General features: G+C 39.1%; 1 protein-coding gene across 1 annotated transcript in view; it reads right to left on the bottom strand.

Annotated features, from left to right (window-relative positions):
• myo7aa (myosin VIIAa) overlaps positions 1-21,635 on the bottom strand; it is a 73,773-nt gene that overhangs the window by 34,353 nt on the left and 17,785 nt on the right. The window contains exons 3-7 of the mRNA XM_041807595.1: positions 7,212-7,325; positions 6,784-6,936; positions 2,741-2,925; positions 2,490-2,611; positions 73-215 (exon numbers count right to left, since the gene is read on the bottom strand). Of these exons, the coding sequence (XP_041663529.1) occupies positions 73-215; positions 2,490-2,611; positions 2,741-2,925; positions 6,784-6,936; positions 7,212-7,325 (717 nt within the window). The remainder of the gene's footprint in view (positions 1-72; positions 216-2,489; positions 2,612-2,740; positions 2,926-6,783; positions 6,937-7,211; positions 7,326-21,635) is intronic.

The raw sequence follows: 21,635 nt of genomic DNA, 5'->3' as shown, positions 1-21,635 counted from the left end.
TGTTCAGTCACTGTAATCACTGAGCAGTTTAAAGGTACAGAAGGGCAGGTGATGGACAGGACAGGTGTTTACCTGTCGACAGACTCTGGATTTCTCCAGCAGGTATTGCTCTATCTTGGCTCCCTCGATGGCTCCTCTCTTGTTGAAATGGATGTCAATGTATTTCCCAAAGCGAGACGAGTTGTCATTGCGGATTGTTTTAGCGTTGCCAAAGGCTTTAAGAAAAACAAACAGTCAAAACAGGCATTATTATCTCACATGGATGCACCTAATATATAACTACAAACCCATCTTCATGTGTGAACTTTTGTGTATTTTCATGAGATTTCACATGATTGACTATTTCCAAGAAAACCTGTGATTGGTTGATTTGATTGATAGTTTAACTCTCTGTAGATGTTCCGCCTCCTGTTCTAGACTTTTGTGTTTCTCTTTAGTGCTTTCTCATCCTCTAATGTCTAATTTTGGCTGATTTTCATCTCTGTGATATCTGGTTGACTTCCTAATGATAACAGTTAAGAATGACTCCAGACTGAGGCCTCCTTAAACAACCATCTGACCCCCAGGGCCCCTGGGGCCGTGCCCAGTAGGCTGTTCAGGGATCCTTCATGGTAGTGTGGTGTGACGTTGCAGTATTGCTTTTCGTTTAGGTGAGACTTTAACGCTGTGCTGAATTAAAGTGTAAATGATGCCTGTGTATCTTATTTCCTCTGCAAAGTAGGTCAGACAGGTGGCATTGTGTTATCCTTGGTTTGGACATAGTTGCACATTTCAATGAAAAGTTAGCACCAACACTGTCAGCAACACATTGCTATACATTTATGCTGTTAAACTTTTAAGGTAAAACTCAGTGCAAACTGTACAGTATGCATAGAAAATCTGGGACAGTTTAGGTCCCATTGAGTTTTACACAAACAAGAGTAAATCAACCTACAACCCCATTATCAAAATGTGTAGGTGCATCTTCAAAAAAATGGAATTAGTATGATTTCAGTTGTTTTAACATGTTTACTTTTTAGAATCCATTTCTAGCCAGAACTACACATAATTTTATTTTGTTGACAGCATGTGAGCACAACGGCAAGGTGACCAGAACATTTTGTCACCTTGTTCTGAAGGTGAAATGTAGTCTTTTAAGAGCTATTTTTACATTTGGGCTGTCAAGATTAATTGCATAAATCAAGATTAACTATGAGCCATAATCTGTGCACTCACTTTTAAAATTCTGGTTAATTGCATGCTTTGTTATTCCTTTCAACACACTTTGGTTAAGCCAGGTCAGCTACCCCTGCAACAGGGATGAAAAATAAATCCATTACTGTTCCTTAAAGGGGACATATTATGCAAAAATCCCTTATTCAGGTTTTTCTAACAAAAATATGTGCCCCTGGCCTGTCCACAATCCCCTAAAGTACCAGAAAAATCTATTTCTTTCCCCCCTCACTTTCTCCACCTTTTAGAAAATGTGCGCTGAAACGTGCCTTTCTCAGATTTTCCCCTCATGATGTCATGTGGGGAGTTAGCCCCGCCCCCTGGTTCGGTTGGCCCTCCCCTCTTGGAGGAAAGTTCCACCCTAGTCTCCTGATCTTTTTCTCAGTTGCTAGCTGAGATGCTGGATAGCTCAGTGGGTTACCCTGCTGACTTTGGTCTGTGAGATTGATGGTTCAAATCCAAGTCAGGTGCTTAACTTTGGATAAAAGCATCTGTAATCTTGTGACATCAGGACTGCCACATCCATTTCCTGAGAGATGTGTGGCCAGGAGCAGTGTCAGACAGATCAGTAACATTTAAAGCCACAAAATCCAATATTATAGTGTTTTTCTCAGCAACAAACTTCACGGGCATGTTTTGGGGACCTCTGAGAACAAATATAAGCTTGTCTTAAAAGGATAAAATATGTCCCCTTTAATCAGGTTGCAATTGATTGCAATTAGCAACAGAAATCCTGAGATTAAGTGCAGATTTGAAATTACAATATTTTGACAGCCCTACTGTACATTTGAATCAAACTTTGCAAAGCCACAAAACATGCCATGAAAGGTAAACAGAGAAAGTATGAGTCATATCAGTTAATATATTTAAGAGTGTTGTAAATGCATTAAAAAGGACTGATTTTCAGAGAGCATGCTGTCTGATATTTTTAAAGAAATCTTGAATACTGTCTCACACTCCTTAACTTTAAGAACATAAAACAAAAAATCTGAGAATAACTTCTGATTGCTCTTACATGCAATTCAGTCATTCAGTGAGGGTTGTCCCTGGGGTTGTTTCTTTCTCTGCCAGCAGAGAAAGCACCAGCTGTGGACATGAAATAGTAATTCTGGTGTTGACTAACTAGAGTGCTTTAATTGTTCTGGCTGGCTAATTGCACACTTCACACTTCCACTTTGCAACATAAAATACCTTCACAACAACAGATCAGATTTTGAAAGCTCTGGACAGTGTCACTAGGAAAGTCTGTTTACATGTAATAGTGCATGTGTCTCTACCTTCCAGTATCGGGTTTGCCTCGAGGACTTGCTGTTCAATCCAGGAGTGTTGACCGCTGATGGCCGCTAAGAACTGAAGGATCAGTTTGGTGCTTTCTGTCTTCCCTGCTCCTGATTCACCACTATGAAATCACACACACAATGCTTTTGAATGGATCATGTTACGTGTTGTGGAACAGATAGTCCCAACTTTTTTGATTCAGAACTATCAATAAGAGTGAGCTAATCCTGCAGGCTGATCTCTTTTCTACCTGATGATACAGCACTGGTCACGGTTGTTCCTCTGCATGTTGAAGTAGCAGTTGTCTGCGATGGCAAAGATGTGAGGAGGCATTTCACCAATCTTCTTGTTGGTGTAGAGGCGGATCTGGTCGGCAGTGTAGATGGGCAGTAGCTGGTAAGGGTTGACAGCTACAAGGATGGAGCCGGTGTAGGTCTGCACACAGAGGACAGGATAAACTTAATAACTTTTAATCCAGACTGACTTTTGTTTTATGTCTGAGGTGACTTTGACTCTAAAGTTTGAGCATGTTAAGACATTTTGAGGGATGCATATTGGATTTTTGCATATCTGATATGCTAATGCTTACAAAATAATGTTAGCCAATAAGTCCTTAAAACATACAATTTTAGGGATTGAGAATGAACAAATTAACATATTTCAAGCCTTAAAACACACTTTAAATTGTAAGGAATTATCATGAATAAAGATAAAGTCTTCAGCTGAAGTAGGTCTTTGTTCTTACCTCTAATATTTACAGCTGATAGGCTGATTTTTGTAGCCAAAATTTTGGTCGTAAATATCGGCAGAAATGTTGATATCTGCAGAAAGCGATTAGTTACTTTTTAAGCTAATGTCTGCCAGTGCTGATTTCATACTGAATGTCATGCATCACTAGAAATTTTATGCAGTTGTGCTGTAAAACCTGCATTGCCGTTGTAGTGAAGCATTCAGATCCTTACAGTTAAAATATGTATGGCTTTGTCTTTGGCAACAGGCCTCATAGTGATGGAGGGGTTTTTTCACACAAGCCTTTTTTATCCAGGATTGACAAAATCAAAAATGCACATTTCATACACAATTGAACACATGCATGTACACATGCACATGTTGTGCTGTAGCCTGAGACTGTGTCATGTTTGTTTGGTTGCATTGACCTTAGGGGTCCACGATCACAGCGGCGTGATTTCATCATGCCCTACTTTTGTCACATGACTGCATAAAAACTAAGCCATATTTTGAATTGCAATCACTTTGTGTGGAAAGCATGATCTTTAAGCTTTTATTCCGTTTTTTTTATGCCAATAGGCCAAGTAAAACAGGAAATATGATAATTTTAATTTGATATAGAAATTAATGTTACACATAGGGGACAGTGGATCATGCTGTTGTTTTAAATAACAACTTTTAAAAATCCATTTTTGTGGAGTGTTGTATTTTTTGAGGCTCTATATCTAATGGAGTAAATTAAACTTAAAAAAGAATATAGTTTTCATTTTATGAAGTTGAGGAAGTGCCGAAAAAGATTATACCAAACATGAGCATGGTAAACATTTTCTGAGTGTTTTATTTTATCAAAAGAAAATTAACAATATGGCAAAATAGTCAGTGGACCTCTAAGGGTTAATCTAAATGCTTTATAAGTACGGTGGTAAAAAGTAAGTCCTCAGAGTTTTCTCTCTGCTCGCAGCAGTGTCAGGACAGAGAGCGATGAGCTGAGGCAGTCAGAGGGTAGATGAGGATGACGCTGGTCTCGTAGCTCAGATGGTGAAGGATGACAATGGGAACGTATCAGTGTTCACCACATGAGAACAGGCAGCCATTTTGGTGACGAAGCAACACGTGACCAGGCTGCAGCTCTGAGCTCTGTTACCATTTAGTCTGAGAAAATATGTCCCAATAAATCTAACATAACCAAAACACATGATAGTGAGGACAGAGAGTAACTCTGTTCTCCTCAGTGCCCATTTTGATATCAGTCATAAAAAGAGTAAATCTTTATAATGCTATAAAACTTTCATTATCTAAATAATACATAATATATATAATATCCACTAGTACTACCTAATTATGAAACATTTAAAACATGCAACATGCATGCAGGTTACACATACATCTGTTCTGGTATTGCATCATATGATTTAAAATAGCATGATTTTAATCTGAGGTTGCCACTTTCTTCGTCATGCTTTACATGCAGGAGCTGACTTACCCTGCCACCACAGTTTGTCTTCAGAGGAAACAGGAAGAAGAAATGAACAAGGGAAGGTTCAGGTAGGGCAGGAAAGAGAACGAAGAAGCAAAAAAACTGAGATAAGAGCAGAGAAACAGCTAACAGGACTGTTTTAGGCTGGAGACAGAGATAGTAATGAAGCTTTGGTTATGATAATTCAAGTCCTGGGAGAAGGTTTGAAGCTCCTCAAAGAAGAAAGCAGTGGTGAAGTGTTGTTGATGAGTTAGGGATTGTAATTTCCTTTCATGAGAGTGAGCATGAAAATCACAGTGTGGGGAAAACTGTATGAGTTGCACTGCATTATAGACTGTAGACATCAGGATGCCAAATTATCTGATGATTCCAAAGATGATCATAAATATCAACCATGTTCAATATTTAGACCAGAAATCCTGTTGTGTGGGGGGATGACAAACACAGCCATGGCCGTCACAGTAAACGTGAAGCATAAAATTAAATGGAAGTCAGAGATGGAGAAGCGACTTGCTGATTCATTGCAACAGTATGAGTGCTTATACAGTGTGTCCTGTAAAATATCCCACAATCAAACTAACAGGAAGAAGATCTGGACCAAAACTGCTACCCCAGCTTGTTTATCTAAAGTCATGTTTGACCTGGTGAGATTTTGAGTTTTGAAAGATCTGGTTGTTGGTGAATAAATCTGCTACTGTGTGGTGAGCTGTGCTGGTCACATTTTTGCACAACACACTTAAAAAAACAAAACAGTTAAATCTGTCAGTATTTGTCAGGTGTGGGCTCTCTCACATTTTCAAAATCAATGAAGATTTTTTAAAAATCTTTTGCCGTGTCGGGTTTTAGGGAAAAACCTGGTGTTTGTTCACCAACTCATTTATCGCATAACCTGGCATGCTGGATGGATTTGTTTCACACATCCATCTGGTAAACCACACAGAGACAGCGTTTGGGAAAGGGCAGAGCCCGTGAAAAAAATCTTGAAGGGTGATTGGATGAACGTTCTGTCTGTCACATCTTTACGGGCCAATCAGAGCAACAAAACACGTGACGTAGCCGCTGCCGAGGAGTAAACTCCATAGAGAGCTGCATATCGCGAACCGTGGTGACTGTAGACATGTCAGTTCTGGTAAAACTGGCCATGCTAACGTCTTCCGCCATAATTGCACTGGCCTCGTTGCTGCTTGCATACGTCACGACTCTGCTGCGCCTGAAAATACTGCTTCTTGTCACTGATTGGTCCTGTTACTTTCTAACCGGGCCTAAACTGTTGAGATGGGAGCTTTGCAAGATGGATTCGCCCGTGAGAAACACGGAAACGGGCGTATACATCTGCTTTGCAAGGTTAGCGATACCAAAAGCAGGGGCTTTACTGTTGGGTAAACAAACCTAGTGGAGTGCTGGTTTGATTGAAAAGACTCCTCAGTGAAAGATAAGTGACAAGCAGAGGAAAGCAGAGCAGCTCAGGGCTGTAGATCAGCTTCACAACAACAACTTTAGGCTGAGAGCCCTACTACCGTATTATAGCTAGTAGATGTGCAAACTCCCAATGTTGAAAAATACTGGTGCTAAAAAAGCAAAACAGCAACAGAGAATCTGCACATTGCTGACTTATCTTAAAACAACATACATCACTACAGGGAGACACTTAAGCCCTTAATCCCTGTGGCTTTTATACCAGGGCAAATTATATTCCGGTTTAACAGTACTAATCACTTCTGAGACCATGATCTTTTATTATTAGTGGTTTTAAAGAACAGTCAGATATTGCTGCTGCCAGTAGTTTTCAGTTCTCCTAATCTGTTGGTTAGAATTGAGAGGAAAGCACGATGGCACGTTTTTGGTCCATTTAGGTCAGTTTATAGAGAGAAGTCCAACCCACAAGTTAGAAGGGCACATAAATCTATTTACTTTTTCAGTAAGAACTAATTTTCTGTGTATCCATGGGCTCTGTATGTATTAAAATGCTGAGATAACACCGTAGATGATCAGATGTCCTGACTGAGAAGGATGTTTGAAGTTCTATTTGGTCAATCAGGGTTGCACTGCACTGATGATTACTGTTCCCATAGGAAGTCAACACTCACATATATCAGTTTGTCTCTGTATCTTATGAGGAGGTTGCGGAGGATGCCGGCTTCATTGAGGTCTCCTAGACGGATCATGTCCTCCACACCATGGATGGAGGTCGGGTGCATTGGCTTGATGTTGGTGGCATTTTGAGGGGAGATCCAGTGCTCCTGAAAAATTGGGCAGTTTGGTCAATGATCATGCAAAATGGCTAAAGCAAATGAAAGCACTCTTTATGGTTATGTTTAAACTTTTCACTTCACTGGGGTTTAGGGTAAGGGAGTATTGGCAAAGCTTAATACAGCACTGCTGCAGGATCAAAACTGTGTACAGGAGACAGGACAGAGAAGACAGCTACATAGTTTCATGTCTTGTTAGTCGTAGTCTCAATGGAAAGAAGAACCACAGCCACTTAGAGAAGAAGTTTGAGTATTCAGACTCTTACATTTCCTTCATCGTCGACCACTTGGATCTGTCCTGAGTCACAGAGTTTGACCACAGCACCGATCGGCACCTCAAACTCCCGACCAGTCTTCAGGTCAAGCCAGACATAGTCGCCCTGGAGAGAAGACAGAGATTAGAACCAAAAACAGGATTTAGGTTTGAATCAGGATTTTATCACATTATTACCAATTTTTTTTTTGTCTTGATCAGGATCAGAATGACAGCCACATAATCACTGTAGAGAACGGATCCAGAAATGGATTTTTCTGTGTAGAAGTTAAGGGGGTTTATGATTTAAGTAGATGCGAATTACTTTCACAGAACTCCAACAATTTTCACACAACAGACTCAGTGATTCAGAACCTTCTCTACCCGGGTCAGACTGTGGGGTTGAATAAAAATGAGCAAAAAACCAAACTGATCGGCACTCGCCATAAAGTTTTACACTTTTTTATTGTAAAGAAAATATAAGCAGCAAACAAAAACAGCTGCGTTTTAGCCCAAGGCTTTTATCGACGAATAAAAGAGGTGTAAAACTTTACGAGTGCTAATCGGTTTGTTTTTTTGCCTCTCAGTGTTTCCTGCATTTTGTTGAGTTGAGCTCGCCTTCTCCTGTCATTTTAGATTTTTTAAAACTTGATTCTAGTGTGTTGTCAAACAACATCAGATAAACCCTTAATGATCTTCTGGTACAGGCAAACATTGAAGTCATTCTGAATAAGATGCTCAGAAACTTTTTAAAAAGAAAAAACACGAATTGTGTACCAGGAACAGTTGAAACTGAAAGGAGAACACTATCCTACATCTTCAGATCAATCTTTTGTCCCATAGAAATGTGTCTTTGAACAGTTTCAGTGGTAACCATCACCTGTGGTCTTAAATAGACTCCAACAATAGTAAATAATCACCAGACAGTCACCATTGGGGATTTAATGGAGCAAATATGGAAAAAAAATCTAGAACATGCAGCTCACCTGTCTTGATGAACAGAAAAACACCCACATGAGAAGAGAGGTTGGAGACCCTTTCTGTTGTTTTTATGTTGGATAAATACAATGATTGTTTATTACTTAGTTAGTGAAATGACTTCTGAAAATCTTAGATGATACCTTCAAAATAACTGTTATCTGTGAACAATATTCTCTTTATTTCAACGGAAGAAAGAGATAGACGTTGTTTTCCAAGAAATGTTAAGAAATGTTTGACTATTTCTGATTTAAATCACACAGTTATTATTCAGTAGGAGCACAGAACGAGTGTGTTTGTGCTTAAAAGAAGCTTAAATTTTCTCTAACAAGACACAGGGCATGTTGAACTACCTGAACAACAATTTATACAGTTTGCATTGTATAAATTAGCCTGACACCTATCCAGCAGCAGTACTTTAAAGGGGACATATTTAACCCTTTTAACACAACTTTATTTTGGTTTCAGAGGTCCCCAAAACAAGCCTGTGAAGTTTGTTTCTGAAAAAACACTCCAGTATAGGATTTTTATATGTCTAAAAAATCCCCTCTGTTTCACCCCTGCTCAGAACAAGCTGTTTCTGTGTCTGTGGCTTTAAATGTTACTGAGCTGTCTGACTCCGCCCCTTACCTCACCCCTCTCAGGAAATGGATGTGGCTGAATGGATGTGGTTCTCCTGATCCTCCTCTGAGCTGCCAGCTGAGAGGAGGGCGGAACTCTCTTCTAAGTGGGGAGGACCAACCAAACTTAGGGGTGGGGCTAACTCCCCACATAAGATCATGAGGGGAAAATCTAAGAACAGCTTGTTTCAGCACACATTTTCTGAAAATTCAAGAAGGGCGGGGGGTATGGATTTTTCTGGTAAAGCTTGAAAAATTGATTTTTGCATAATATGCCCCCTTTAAAGCATCACAAGTTCTGCCATTGGGCACAGAGGGCTTAAAAAGCCTGAAAACATGTTCTAAAACAATGTGGCTGTATATAGAGTTACACAAATTACTAGCCTTAGTCTGATGGAAAGCATCAGCGCTTCAAAAGTCACTTTGGTGCCATAAATAATTTGATATTAGAGCCCTTCACTGTGCTAACCATATCTTGTTTTTTTTCTCAAATTTTACCATGTGATATTATATCTCTTCTCCCGCTGGAATTGACCACCATGACTACTGTATACTCAAACAGTTCACCACAATATCTTACTCCCTCTTGCTAAACATTTGCTTCTTACCAAGTGAAAAAGGTCTTGATTTATTCCTGTGAATATACTCCCATTCAAACTTAATCATACCAAAGAATAAGACAAATGTAAAGGCTTTCAGCTGCCTCCAGTAGGCTCGATCACCACTGTAATAATCATTCAGTAAAAAACAGACTAAGAGACATTTTGTTTAACCAAACATATTCAAAATAAAGGCTCAGTCAGTCCCATGCCTCATTTTTACCCATACATCTCGTTTTTGAGAGCTCCTTTCTCTTTGAAGCAGAGTTTCAAGGGTAGTAAAATAAAATAAAATCTTCCCCTATGAAATATCACGACCCTTAATGTCCCTTTTACGACATCAGTGACATTAACCAAAACAGACACTCCAGGATCAATAGACATTTCAATGACAAGCATATTTTAAAATGCATGTTGTAATTTTATAAACCTATTCAAAAAGAGGTGACTGACATTTGTATGCTTCTTTTAAAGTTAGAGCAGCCATCTTGTTGACTTTCAAAGCATTCTGGGAGGCTTATGATGCATGACACCAGCTGTGTCCGAAATCACTCCCTATTCACGCTATAGTGCACCATATAGTGGTGCACTATAGCGTGAATAGGGAGTGACACAAATATGTACACGACTTTGCCACTAAAGATACAAGCTTTTTTTATCTATTATCATTTTAATTTTTTGGTAAAATACATCACATTTAGTGCCAGTTTTCAGTGATATTTCCACTGTTAATTTTAAACTTCAGCTGTTGTCATTGAAATCTTCAAGCCATTGTTGCTAAATGTTTTAATTGTGAGACGACAATGACGTCATTTCCTGCAGCTGGAGAAGTGTCTGAAATCATTTTTGTGTTTTGCAGTTGAGTCCACTGTATAGTCCACTATATATGCTGCTCACTATATAGTGGATAGAAAGAAGGGAATGAGTGAGATGATTCGGACACAGCCACTCTCTCAATCTCTGTTTGATGGCTTACATACTCCTAACATGTTACCTTACCCCCTCATTACAACAGGAATCCTGACACTGCCCCTAGATGGGCATGTGCAAAACTTCAGGGCAGGGCTTAGAGGGGTGTTGTGGGACTGATCCAAAATAATGTATGTACAGATCAGAAACTATATTTGTTTTTTAGTTCAGTATGTGTTCGCTCATGTATAAGACAGAAAGTAAAGAACTCTGCTGTACTGGAGATTTCTTTGGGACCACAAATTGTTGCCTTTGTGGTTTTTAATATCATACAAGGCAGATTCACACTCACACAAACACACAAAGGCACACTTAAACACTGTTTTCAGAGGTACAATTATGAATCATTACTCCAGAGTCCAAAAACAGAAAACCACATTCTTGTGATTGGTGCATGGTTATTGAGACACAAAGCTCTATAACGACAAGGCACCAGTCTATATCACATGTACACATACACAGAATGTGTACAGTGGATTAAAAACTCACAAATATAAACCAATAACGTTCAGACAGTCACTCACACACAAACAGAGCATCTGCATACCGGCAGCAGTGTGCTGTGTTTCATCACAGTGTTGACGTTGCGTAGCAGTGCCCATTTGGCCAGATCCTTCTCATAGAGCTCCACATAACCCCGGCGTTTGTACATCTTCACGTGCGTTAAACGAACTCACACAGAATCAGAAAAAATAACATCCAGTGGTACCAGACCTTGTAGACAAAAATATCCACTAGAACAGGGGGAGTCTGTCTGACATTTGTTTTAATTCAGTGTTCTTTGCAGTAGATTCCCAAATGATCAGGTCAATCAAAGACTCATAGACAATACAAAGAGCTGTCATAATAATCTCAAGAGTCCAAAATCTTCATCTTCAGTGGTTTAAATCCATTAGATTGTTGTCACATCTTTGTTCACCTTAACAATAAAGTCCTTTGATAAGAGGCAAAAATGAAGGTCAAAAGAGCTGGTCCAATATCAGACATATTCAAGTAAAACTGGTTCTAAGTTCCTGGTTTAGTTTTATGTCTCTGTATATTTCTTGTCTGCTCTAATTTATCTAATTAAAAGAAAAAAATGGAAAAAGACTCAATAAAAACACTCTTTTATCAAGAATCAGATAACATGAAGCAGTAACACCAGCAGTATCATTTTGGGACATTCCTACTGCTGACTCTTCCTCTCTCTCTGTCACACTCCTACTTTGTTAACCCAGCCTCCTGCAACCTCCTCTGTCACCCATGGCAACAAGAAGTCACCTCCTCCTCAGGTGTGTCTGAGGGTGTTGAATTTCAGAATAGATGAATATACAACAAGCTTCAACTGCAGTGAACTCTTAGTGTAACTTGTAATCTCTGTTGACATCCTTCATTGATAGGCACTTAAACAGAGTCCGACCACCTTTTAAACTCTACCCATGATTTCAGATATTTAAACTACCTCTGTAGGACAGTCTGCTAACTGGTGAAAACTAATGATAGGGTAAAAAAAGTTACTAAAACTTTTCTACGCCATATAAAATGACAAAAAAACAAATGATGTATAAATGTTGGTTGGTGAGCTGCTTCCAGTCTAAACAGGAATATTCCCCAGAGTGGCTGGTCTCCAGTGGATCAGACAACTTCCAGAGTCTGGACAGTATCCTGTCATATGGAGACCTGCATGAGTATCCTCTTCCTCTGTCTGTTTTAGTATCTACTGTGTTTCTACTGAAGACATGCAAGAGAAGGCTCACAGTTTTCTTTTCCCATTTTACCCACGCAGTAACCTCTGTGGTTGAAAAATTGAGGCCAGTATAAAAGTGTTAAAACCTGCAGATCCTCAAGTGTCTACAGAAATAACTAGAAAAGCACTCAGAGAACACAGACCTCTGCCATCAGCCCTATCTCCCAATAGTGAAGAAACATTCCTGGATCCAGATGGTGATCCGGATGACCTCCAAAATCTAATTTGCTGATTACTCCCTGGAGACACGGTGAGGCAAAGCATTGGCTTCGCTACCTGTGGACTGTCATGGCGGAAGCACCCATGGTCTCACCGGAGTCATGGCAGAGGGTAAATATTCCTCTATTCCTCTCAGCATTGTGAGTATTCTCGCTACAATTCACTGTCTTTCTCTCTGTTACGCTCTGACTCGTCTCCTCGACCGGGCGTGGGTCTGTCAAAGTCTATAAAGTCCAAAACTTTGAATAAGTTACTCATGTCCACCATTTCCTGGTGTAAAGGGGTGACAGCGCAGACCTCTGCCATTAGCCCTATCTCCCAATAGTACAAAATCCTTTAAAAAAAATCCTGGATCCAGACAGTGTTCAGGATCAGTTCCAAAATCTAATCAGTTCTTCTTTATGCTATTTCTTACATTTCCTGAAAATTTCGTTAAAATCTGTCCATGACTTTTTGAGTTATGTTGCTAACAAACAAACCCACCCGATCACATAACCTCCTTGGCAGAGGTAACTAGGTCCTTCCGAGGCTCCATTACAATACAATACATTACAATACAATACAATACAAGAACTTTATTTATCCCCGAAGGGAAATTCAGTCGTCTGGGAGTCTCATCTGTTTACTTTAGAATTATACAGTCTAATTGCTGATGGTATGAAAGCTTTTCTAAATCTTTCTGTCCTGCAGCGCAGGGATAGGAGCCGTCCACCACTGTTGTTTCTTTGCTCATTGAGGGAGATATGAAGTGGATGATCCATGTTTCTCAGATTGACCTCCACCTTGCTCAGTGCGTGTCTCTCCACCTCATCCTCCATGGAGTTCAATTTGATTCCTACCACAGAGCCAGCTTTTTAAACCAGTTTGTTCAGACGCCTTGCATCCTTGTGTTTTACACTGCCTCCCCAGCAGACTGCAGCATAAAACAGAACACTTGCCAACACAGACTGATAAAACATCTGCAGCATCTTACTGCAGATGTCTATTGATCGGAGTCTTCTGAGGCAAAAGAGGCAGCTCTGCCCCTTTTTGTAGATGAAGTCTATGTTTTTAGACCAGTCCAATTTATAATCCAGATGTACACTTAAATATTTATACGATGTCACCACCTCGATGTTCACGCCACAAGTGTTCACTGGCTGAAGAGGGGGTTTGGATCTGCAGAAATCTATGATCATTTCCTTTGTCTTTCAGGTGTTGAGTAGCAGGCAGTTTTTGTGACTCCAGTCACTGAAGGCACTTATCAGATCCCTGTATTCGGCTTCTTGTCCATTTCTGATACATGCCACGATAGCAGTGTCATCAGAGTATTTCTGAATGTGGCAGGACTCAGTGCTGTATTTGAAGTCTGATGTATACAGTGTGAACAGGAATGGAGCCAGGGCTGTTCCTTGTGGAGCCCCTGTACTGCTCATTAATGTCCCAGAAACACAGTTCCCCAGCCTGACAAACTGTGGCCTTCCTGTCAGGTAATCTACGATCCAAGAAACACAGGAAGGATCCTATTCATGTAATCCTAGGATTAAAGAGCCCTTCTAAGATCTGATTCATTATATAAACATTGGGCATAGCTTCTTGGCTACCATTCACTTCTGAGCCTCTGAAACTCACAAGCTCATTGAAAAAAGTTTGCTAACAAGTCCCTGCTGGGGTCATAAGTGCTGCTACACTCACTTAAATCTTCTTTTCTAGTAGTAATCTCTGCCACAGACTTTGCTGCCCAGCAAACTCCTCTCAAGTAGCACCAGTGTCTCCAGAGCTACTGATAAATCCTTAAAATGGGGAAGTGAGCATTATAGTAGAATGTTTTATGGAGTGTCACTAGTTAATCTAACACCAGTTAAACCGTGACACTGGTTGTATACGTCAGACAAAATAAATGATAAAATGTGACAGGAGTTAAAACTTCTGGCTGTGTTTTGTTACTTCTGATACTTAGAATGATTGCATGTAATTGTAAACATGATTGATATTTTAATTTGAATTTCTGTGATTTTTAGTTATGTAAGTGACCCTCATTGGCCCATGTTCAGTAGCCACCTAGTGGGCCCCGTCCAACACTTTGGGAAGCACTAATTTAAATTGTGAACTTTACAGGCTGGGGGGAAATTTAGAAGAGCTGCTGAGTGTCTGAGCTATGTCACTGAGGGACAGTGGCTGTGTCTGAAATCACTCCCTGTCCACTACATAGTGCACCATATAGTGAATACACCATTTTGTAGTGGTGTCCGAATTCTAAGTGAGCATTGTTATTCACTATATTGTGCACTCATTCTATCCCACAATGCATTGTGAAAAGTAGTGAACAACCGATACTCACTTGCCCAGAAATATTTACCATCATGCATCGTGGTTGCTGGTCTCAAGAAAAGACGGACGAATGTAAGGAGCACAGGACCATATATCAAAACTTTATTTAATACTCTCTGTTTGTTGGTTTTAACCAAATCTGTAAGAAAATGTTAAGGATTTAAAACTGAGTAACTCTGAAGATTTCAAGACATGAGACCATTATCTTTGTGCAAAAATAAGTTACATTACACACAAAAATATACACTATTTTGCCATTAAAGACACAAGCTTTTTTATCTTTTATCTATAAATTTTTTTTGTGAAAATACGTTACATTTAGTATCTTTTCAGTGAAATTCTACTATTAATTTCTATCCTCAGCTGTTGTCATCCAAATCTACGAGCCGCTGTAGCTAAACGTTTTAATTGTGAGATGTAGATGATGTCATTTCCCGTGGCCGGAGTAGTGTCCGAAATTATTTTTTGTTTTTTGCAATTGAGTCCACTATGTAGTGTGCAGCATTTTATGGCACTCACTATATAGTGGATAGGGAGAAGGGAATGAGTGAGTGGTTTCGGACACAGCCAGTGAAAACATATAAGTATAGCTTAAATTATTGCCACTGTTCTGGTGTTAGCATATTGCTTTATACAACTCTGTAGCTGTTTTACATGACACAGGTTAGTGTCTGTGGGTGTGTGAGAGTTGATGAATGGTTGCTTGAGTGTGTGTTACATATATGTCAGTTTAATTAAGTAAATACTCTGTCTGGCAAACTGAGCCACCTGAACATTACACCACTGAGCACCTGTCACACACACTAACACACACCGGGCCAATGAAAGAGTGAATAGGAGCGAGCAGAGCCAACGTTATCTATCAGAAACCACATGTTGAATTATTCAACAGAGGATCTGTTTGGTGTCTGTTTATGTCTCTTCTTTGAGGTTCCTCTGCAGCTTTTTTCTTTACATTTTCTCTGCCGCTTCCTGCATAAATTTCTCTTTTAATTTTTTTTATCTTTTTATTTGTCCTTGATTCTCAGAGGCAGCTCTTTATGCCAAGAGTACATGTACAGCTGTGAAGTTCACAGAGAAACAAACAAGTCGTGGTGCTTCCCCATTGAGGATTTGGTTTATCGCTTTACTAGAGGACTCATCTAAAAATATATACAGACAAAGTTAACACATATCTGCAACTGGATAACTAAACTAAGTCATACAGGATCTAATGACTAAGTTCAGTGTGTATGAATGTCTTCATCGATTCTTTATGATGTTGAAATTAAAAGTAGGTGAATTAAGCAGTTTTAGTGTTCAGGAGACTACTGAAGCAAAATTCTGCAAGCATCATGAAAACTTCACTTCACAATGAATCACAAACATTGAAAGTAAAGGAGAGTTTTGGGGGAAGTAAACAGTAAATGCTTTTAAAATGGATTTTTTTTAAAGTTGCCAAAAAAAAAAAAGCTCCAAAACAACAGATTTAGTGCTGCTCTGACTTTGCCTAAAGCTAGCATTTAGCTGTGGGAGTGAAACACGAAACCATTTCCCCATCAGTCTCATATGGACAGAGTTTATTCTAATTCAGAGGCCTTTAGGGGGCTTTTTACACAAGTTATTTAAAGGTCGATGAAGGCCCAAGGGCAACTAACCAGACAGAAAGTAATCCATGACTCAATGATTCATTGAGAAGTCGGGGTAGTGGGTCATTTTTGTTTTCTTTTTTTTTTTTTTACATGTGATAATGTAGGACTAGTCAGGAAATCCACATCAGCTCTGTGATTGTGTGTTATATTAGATGCTTGTCTGGGCCAGTACAGATTGTTATAGTTCATGAGACCATCCATCCATCCATTTTCTATACCCCTTATTCCGTTCTGGGTTGGGGGGGGGGGACTGGAGCCTATCCCAGCTGTCATTGGGCAAGAGTTCATGTGACCAATAACTCATAATTGGTACTGATAAGCATTTACGGTAAGAAGTCATCAGTGAGATTCAGTCTTAAAGCCTTTACACTTTTTATCGTTCATGCATCTACAGTGCCTATAAAAAGTATACACCCCCTTGGATGTTGTACCCTTTTATTACCTCCGCCGAGGGGGTTATGTGATCGGCAGGGTTTGTTAGTTAAAAAGTGTGGGGCACCGAACATCCCCCTGAGTTCAGCTGAATCCATCATCAAGAAATGGAAGGAATATGTCACATGTGTAAATCTGCCTATGGTCAAGCCATCCTCACAAACTGCGTGAGCGTGAAGGAAGGAGACTCGTGAGAGAGGCCACCAAGACACCTATGACTACTCTGAAGGAGTTCCAAGCTTCAGCAGCTGAGATGGGAGAGACTCTGCAGACAACAACTGTTGGTCGGGTTCTTCACCAGTCAAAGCTTTATAGGAGAGTGGCAAAGAGAAAGACACTGTTCATATTCAATCTGGACTAGAGTTCACCAAAAGGCATTTGGGAGACTCAATTTTTCCAGCAAGACAGCAGCCTGAAACATAAAGACAACAAGGTGGATGTTCTGGAGTGGCCAAGTCAAAGACCTCAGTGCATGAGAGAACTTGTGGCTGGACTTGTAAAGGGCTGTTCACCCCCAATCCCCATGCAACCTGACAGAGCTTGAACAGTTTTGCAAAGAGGAATGGAGAATCCAGATGTGCAAGATTGACTGAAACCTATCCACACAGACTCAGAGCTGTGATTGCAGCCAAAGGTGACTCTACTAAATACTGACTTGAAGGAGTGAATATGTATGCAGGAAATTGCCATTACTTTGTAGAAATCAGCTTTCACTTTGAAATTAAATGAGATTTTTTCTATTTTTTGTCAAAAAAAAAAATCATGGGGGTAAATAATTTTTTTTTTTTAAGATTTATTTTTTGGTCCTTTATTAGATAGAGGAGGACAGTGGATAGACTTGAAAACAGGGCAGAGAGCAGGGAGAGACATGCAGGAAATGGTGCCACAGGCCGGACTTTAACCTGGACCGCCCGCATACATGGTGTGGGCCTTAACCACTCGACTACCGACGCGCCCCAGGGTAGATATTTTTTATAGGCACTGTATAAACCAAAAGTGCAAAAATCTTTTGTTTTGTAATAAAGAGAGATTTCAGAGAAAAGGGCATCCACAAGGGCTACAGTCTCAAACAAAGCCTGCTTTGGTTAACGTGACTTAGATGAGTGCAGTGCTCATTGCTGGTGAGGTGTTAGCAGGACTGCAGTGATGTAATGCTCATGCTACCTGCCTGCCTGCGGTAGATGGGTCTTCTCATCATTTCTCTCTGCAGGTAAATAATTCAGACCAGACATGAGCCAGGTATTCACTTACGCCAGCTTGTGTAACTCGTGTTTGAAAAGGTAACAACCCACGCAGAGAAAATATAGACATAAAAACCTTCAGAAGAGAGCTTAGAAGTTAACATGATGACAGTAAACCATCCGCACCCTTGTCATCTTTTACGTACAGATATCTATTACAGCCAGAGAAAGTAGCTTTTGAGAGAAGGCACCGTCAAAGATGGGAGTTAAAGCCTCTCTGCTGCTACTGCTAAATTTAAAGGTGTGTTTTAACAGCGGCCTCGTGGTGTGTTGATAACCATAATGTGTAGGTTACCTGCATTACAGGCTTTCTCAACCACTGTAAGAGTACACTGCAGACAGCTTTTAACATCGGAGTGTCTACAGGGGAGAGGTCTACTTCAAGTACAAGCCTGCCCTCTGCTGGTGTGTAGAAAACTTCAATTTCCTCTTAAGAAATAGGCCTGATCCCTGCTGTATTTTGCACTGAACCCTCACAGTTATGAATGGTGGCAGTGAGTGAGCGTGGGAGTCCACAAGGGCCTGAGGGGGAACAAAAAAATGAGTATTACTCTCTTCATTATGAAATTTTTAGTGTACTTTTTTTTTTTTTATACCATCATCCTGCTGGGAACTATGGAAATTAGCCTATGGCTACAATCTGGCACATTTACATGTCTATGTGCATTAATGTGCATTGTCCCATGTCACAAATAAATAAATAAATAAATAAATAAATTCCCATGACCTGGAAATAATATGTGCCAGTAATTAATGCATTAATGCATTAATTGTGATGAATTAGGGTCCACAATTAGTTAATTGTTTTTTTTTAATTGTGGTTAATCACATGCGCTATTGTCTCTTCCAACACACTTTGGTTAAGCCATTTCAGCGTCTCTCTGCGGCCACAGTGATGTGAAATAAGTCCACCACAGTTGCTTAAAGTCTCATTTCACTTTTAAAAACATACAGACAGCTCAGTTAATAAGTCATAAGTCATTCGCACCTCATATTATCATTTACCTTCTTACTGTTCTCGTAATTCCGTTTCCATCCACAAGTTCTTTTATCTGTGGTTAAGTTAGTGTCAAAATCTTCTATCTTAAGTTTTTTATTTTCTTAAAAAAACAAAAAAACAAACTGATTCTAGATTCAGGTCTAAACTGAGGGCCAAACAGGGTCACCTTTTTAACCATAAACTGTCATCCTTATTTCACCTGTAATAAAATATGAAGAAATAAAACTTGGCACTTATTTTTAAATTTAAAAAGTTAAAAAGATAAGTTAAAAGGCTCAAAATCTTGGAAAAGTAAATTTATTAGTTCAAAAAGGTCAAAACATGAAATTGAAAAATAATGTTTTTAAAAGGCAAATATGTTAGAAAAAATCAAGAATTTATAAGGTCAAAATATGATTCAAATTTTTAAATTGTGAGTCAATGTTGGGAGTTGAAAATATGAGATAAAATACAAAATAATTACTTAAAAAGATGAAAATATGACTGAAAATGTAAAATTATGAATCTAAAAGCTAAAAGTATAATATAAGAAGTCAAAGTTATGGGTTGAAATAATCAATGTATGATTAAAAAAGTAAAAATCCTACATATGAGTCCTAATTATGAAATTAGGACTTTCTTTTCCCACATTCCTGACTTTTTATCTAGTTATTTTTACCCCCTACTTTTTTAGATTTTATGACTCACAAAGGATATCTTAAATCACAAAGGATAAGTTTTACATTTTTTGTACTTGAGGACCTCATACTGATGGGCCAGTTATAACAGAAATATGATATGATCTTGCAGGCCGGATTTAACAATTCCACGGGCCATATTTGGCCACTGGGCCTTGAGTTTGACACCCCTTCTTTAGACAGTTCAAAGTCCTGAAAAAGGAACAAAAAATGTTTTAATAGAATTTCAAAACAGGGACACAAAGAGGAGATTAATCGCATTTAACTACTATTTTAATTGTTTGACTGTCCCTGAAAACCACCCGACTTTATGTGTTTGTATTTCTTAATTATAGTTAAATATTCCAGCACACTATTTTAAGTAAACAAAATAAATAAATCGATAAATGGCAAAATAAGTGAAAAATTTGTGTGCTATAAATACCCACTTAAGTAATAAACTGGCAACTTCAACCTAGATTTAAATTGTTCCCATCATGCCCTTGCAATATTACCTTAATAAAGCCTTTTTATGCTTTTAGAGCGGTGGGGGCTGGTGCTGGACAGTTACGTCCTTCAAGTGACTAAGATTGCAGTGATCTCTGGGTAAGTCTGGCAGGAAAATGTGCAGATATACACAGTCACCATATATGTGAGCCTTCATGAATTCATGATTTCACAGGATAGTACGCATGACTCTCACACTCAGTGGGGAACTGTCTCTGTGTCAGTGAGGCTGTGGGTGTGGAGCCATTGTGTTCTGCAATCACACTTTAAGTAGAAGTTTAAAAATTTTGGGATGGATGAAAGGAACCTCTGAAAAACCCTGAAACCTAAATTAAAGCCCCTGTTAATCAGGAGTGTTTCAAGAACAAGCTGTTGAAAGTATTGGACGAAGCCTGAGTGATGTTAGCCATTCAGTTACTGAGCTTGGATTTTGAAACTTTTCTATCCTAACGATGTCATTGCCACTATCCTTTGAACCAAAACAGGGGAGCGATATAAAGATTCACCCCATGCTGTGTGCACCTATAAAGAAATGCACTATTCTGATCGAAGTCACTTTTTGAACCTGGCATCAATCATGTTTATCTCTGCTCTAAGAATCATCATTTTAACATGGGGTGTGTGTGTGTGACTTTAGTTCTTCTGCAGCCAGCCTCAAGCGGACACTCAGGAAACTGCAGATTTTGTTTTTCCACACTGTCTTTATTCTTCGACTCAGGAAAATGCTTATGTTACTCTGGTTTAAAGGGGGAGTAAAGGCACATATAAAAGGCCTTATAATTGATAAAGCCATTCCAGCTTCACTCATTTGCATTTAGATGGATCATTTAGATGAGTCAAATGTCACAGGGTGAGATAACAGGACAAATTGAATGTGCTGATATTTGTCACTGAATAACTCAACCATAAAACACAGACGGGCTATTATTTCTGCTCCAGTGGACAGTCATTGTTAACACTGTCTTCTGGCTTCTTACATTAGCCCATCATGCTCTGATTTTTAAACATCTGCCACTTTTACTGTTGACTCTTATGTTGTATTTTTCCTGTCTTATTCGATCTCTTCTCTGATCTTTTCATACTTAACCTTATTTTTTAACTTATATAGCACCACTGTTTAGAGGAATACATTTTCACTGATTACTCACACGGATAAAAGTGAACTTGATATGACTTTAGAAAAACAGCAGGAGCAAAGCAAATAACCAGGAGGTGGAAGTATTTTCAGGGGCATTGAGGGATCCAGGTCTTTCACTGAAATAGTAATACTATGATTTAATGACACTTAATCAGTCCTGGATGTGATGATCTATTTACAAAATTATTTGCAAATGTGCTCAAATTAAAACAAATTCTGACTTTAACGGTCGCATACTAAAAGGTAATGTATATAATTTATTTTTATTTATTTATTTAACCTTTATTTAACCAGATAAAAACCCATTGAGATCGAGATCTCTTTAACAAGGCTGACCTGGCCAAGAGGTCAGCAAATTATCATAGGTTGTCAGTATTTATCTTGGAGGAATCCAGTAATGATATCATATTA

Source organism: Cheilinus undulatus, linkage group 2 (genome assembly GCF_018320785.1).
Source record: "Cheilinus undulatus linkage group 2, ASM1832078v1, whole genome shotgun sequence".
Taxonomy (NCBI): Eukaryota; Metazoa; Chordata; class Actinopteri; order Labriformes; family Labridae; genus Cheilinus; species Cheilinus undulatus.
The sequence above is the reverse complement of the archived record's forward strand: the minus strand, read 5'-3'. Positions and strand labels throughout refer to the sequence as shown.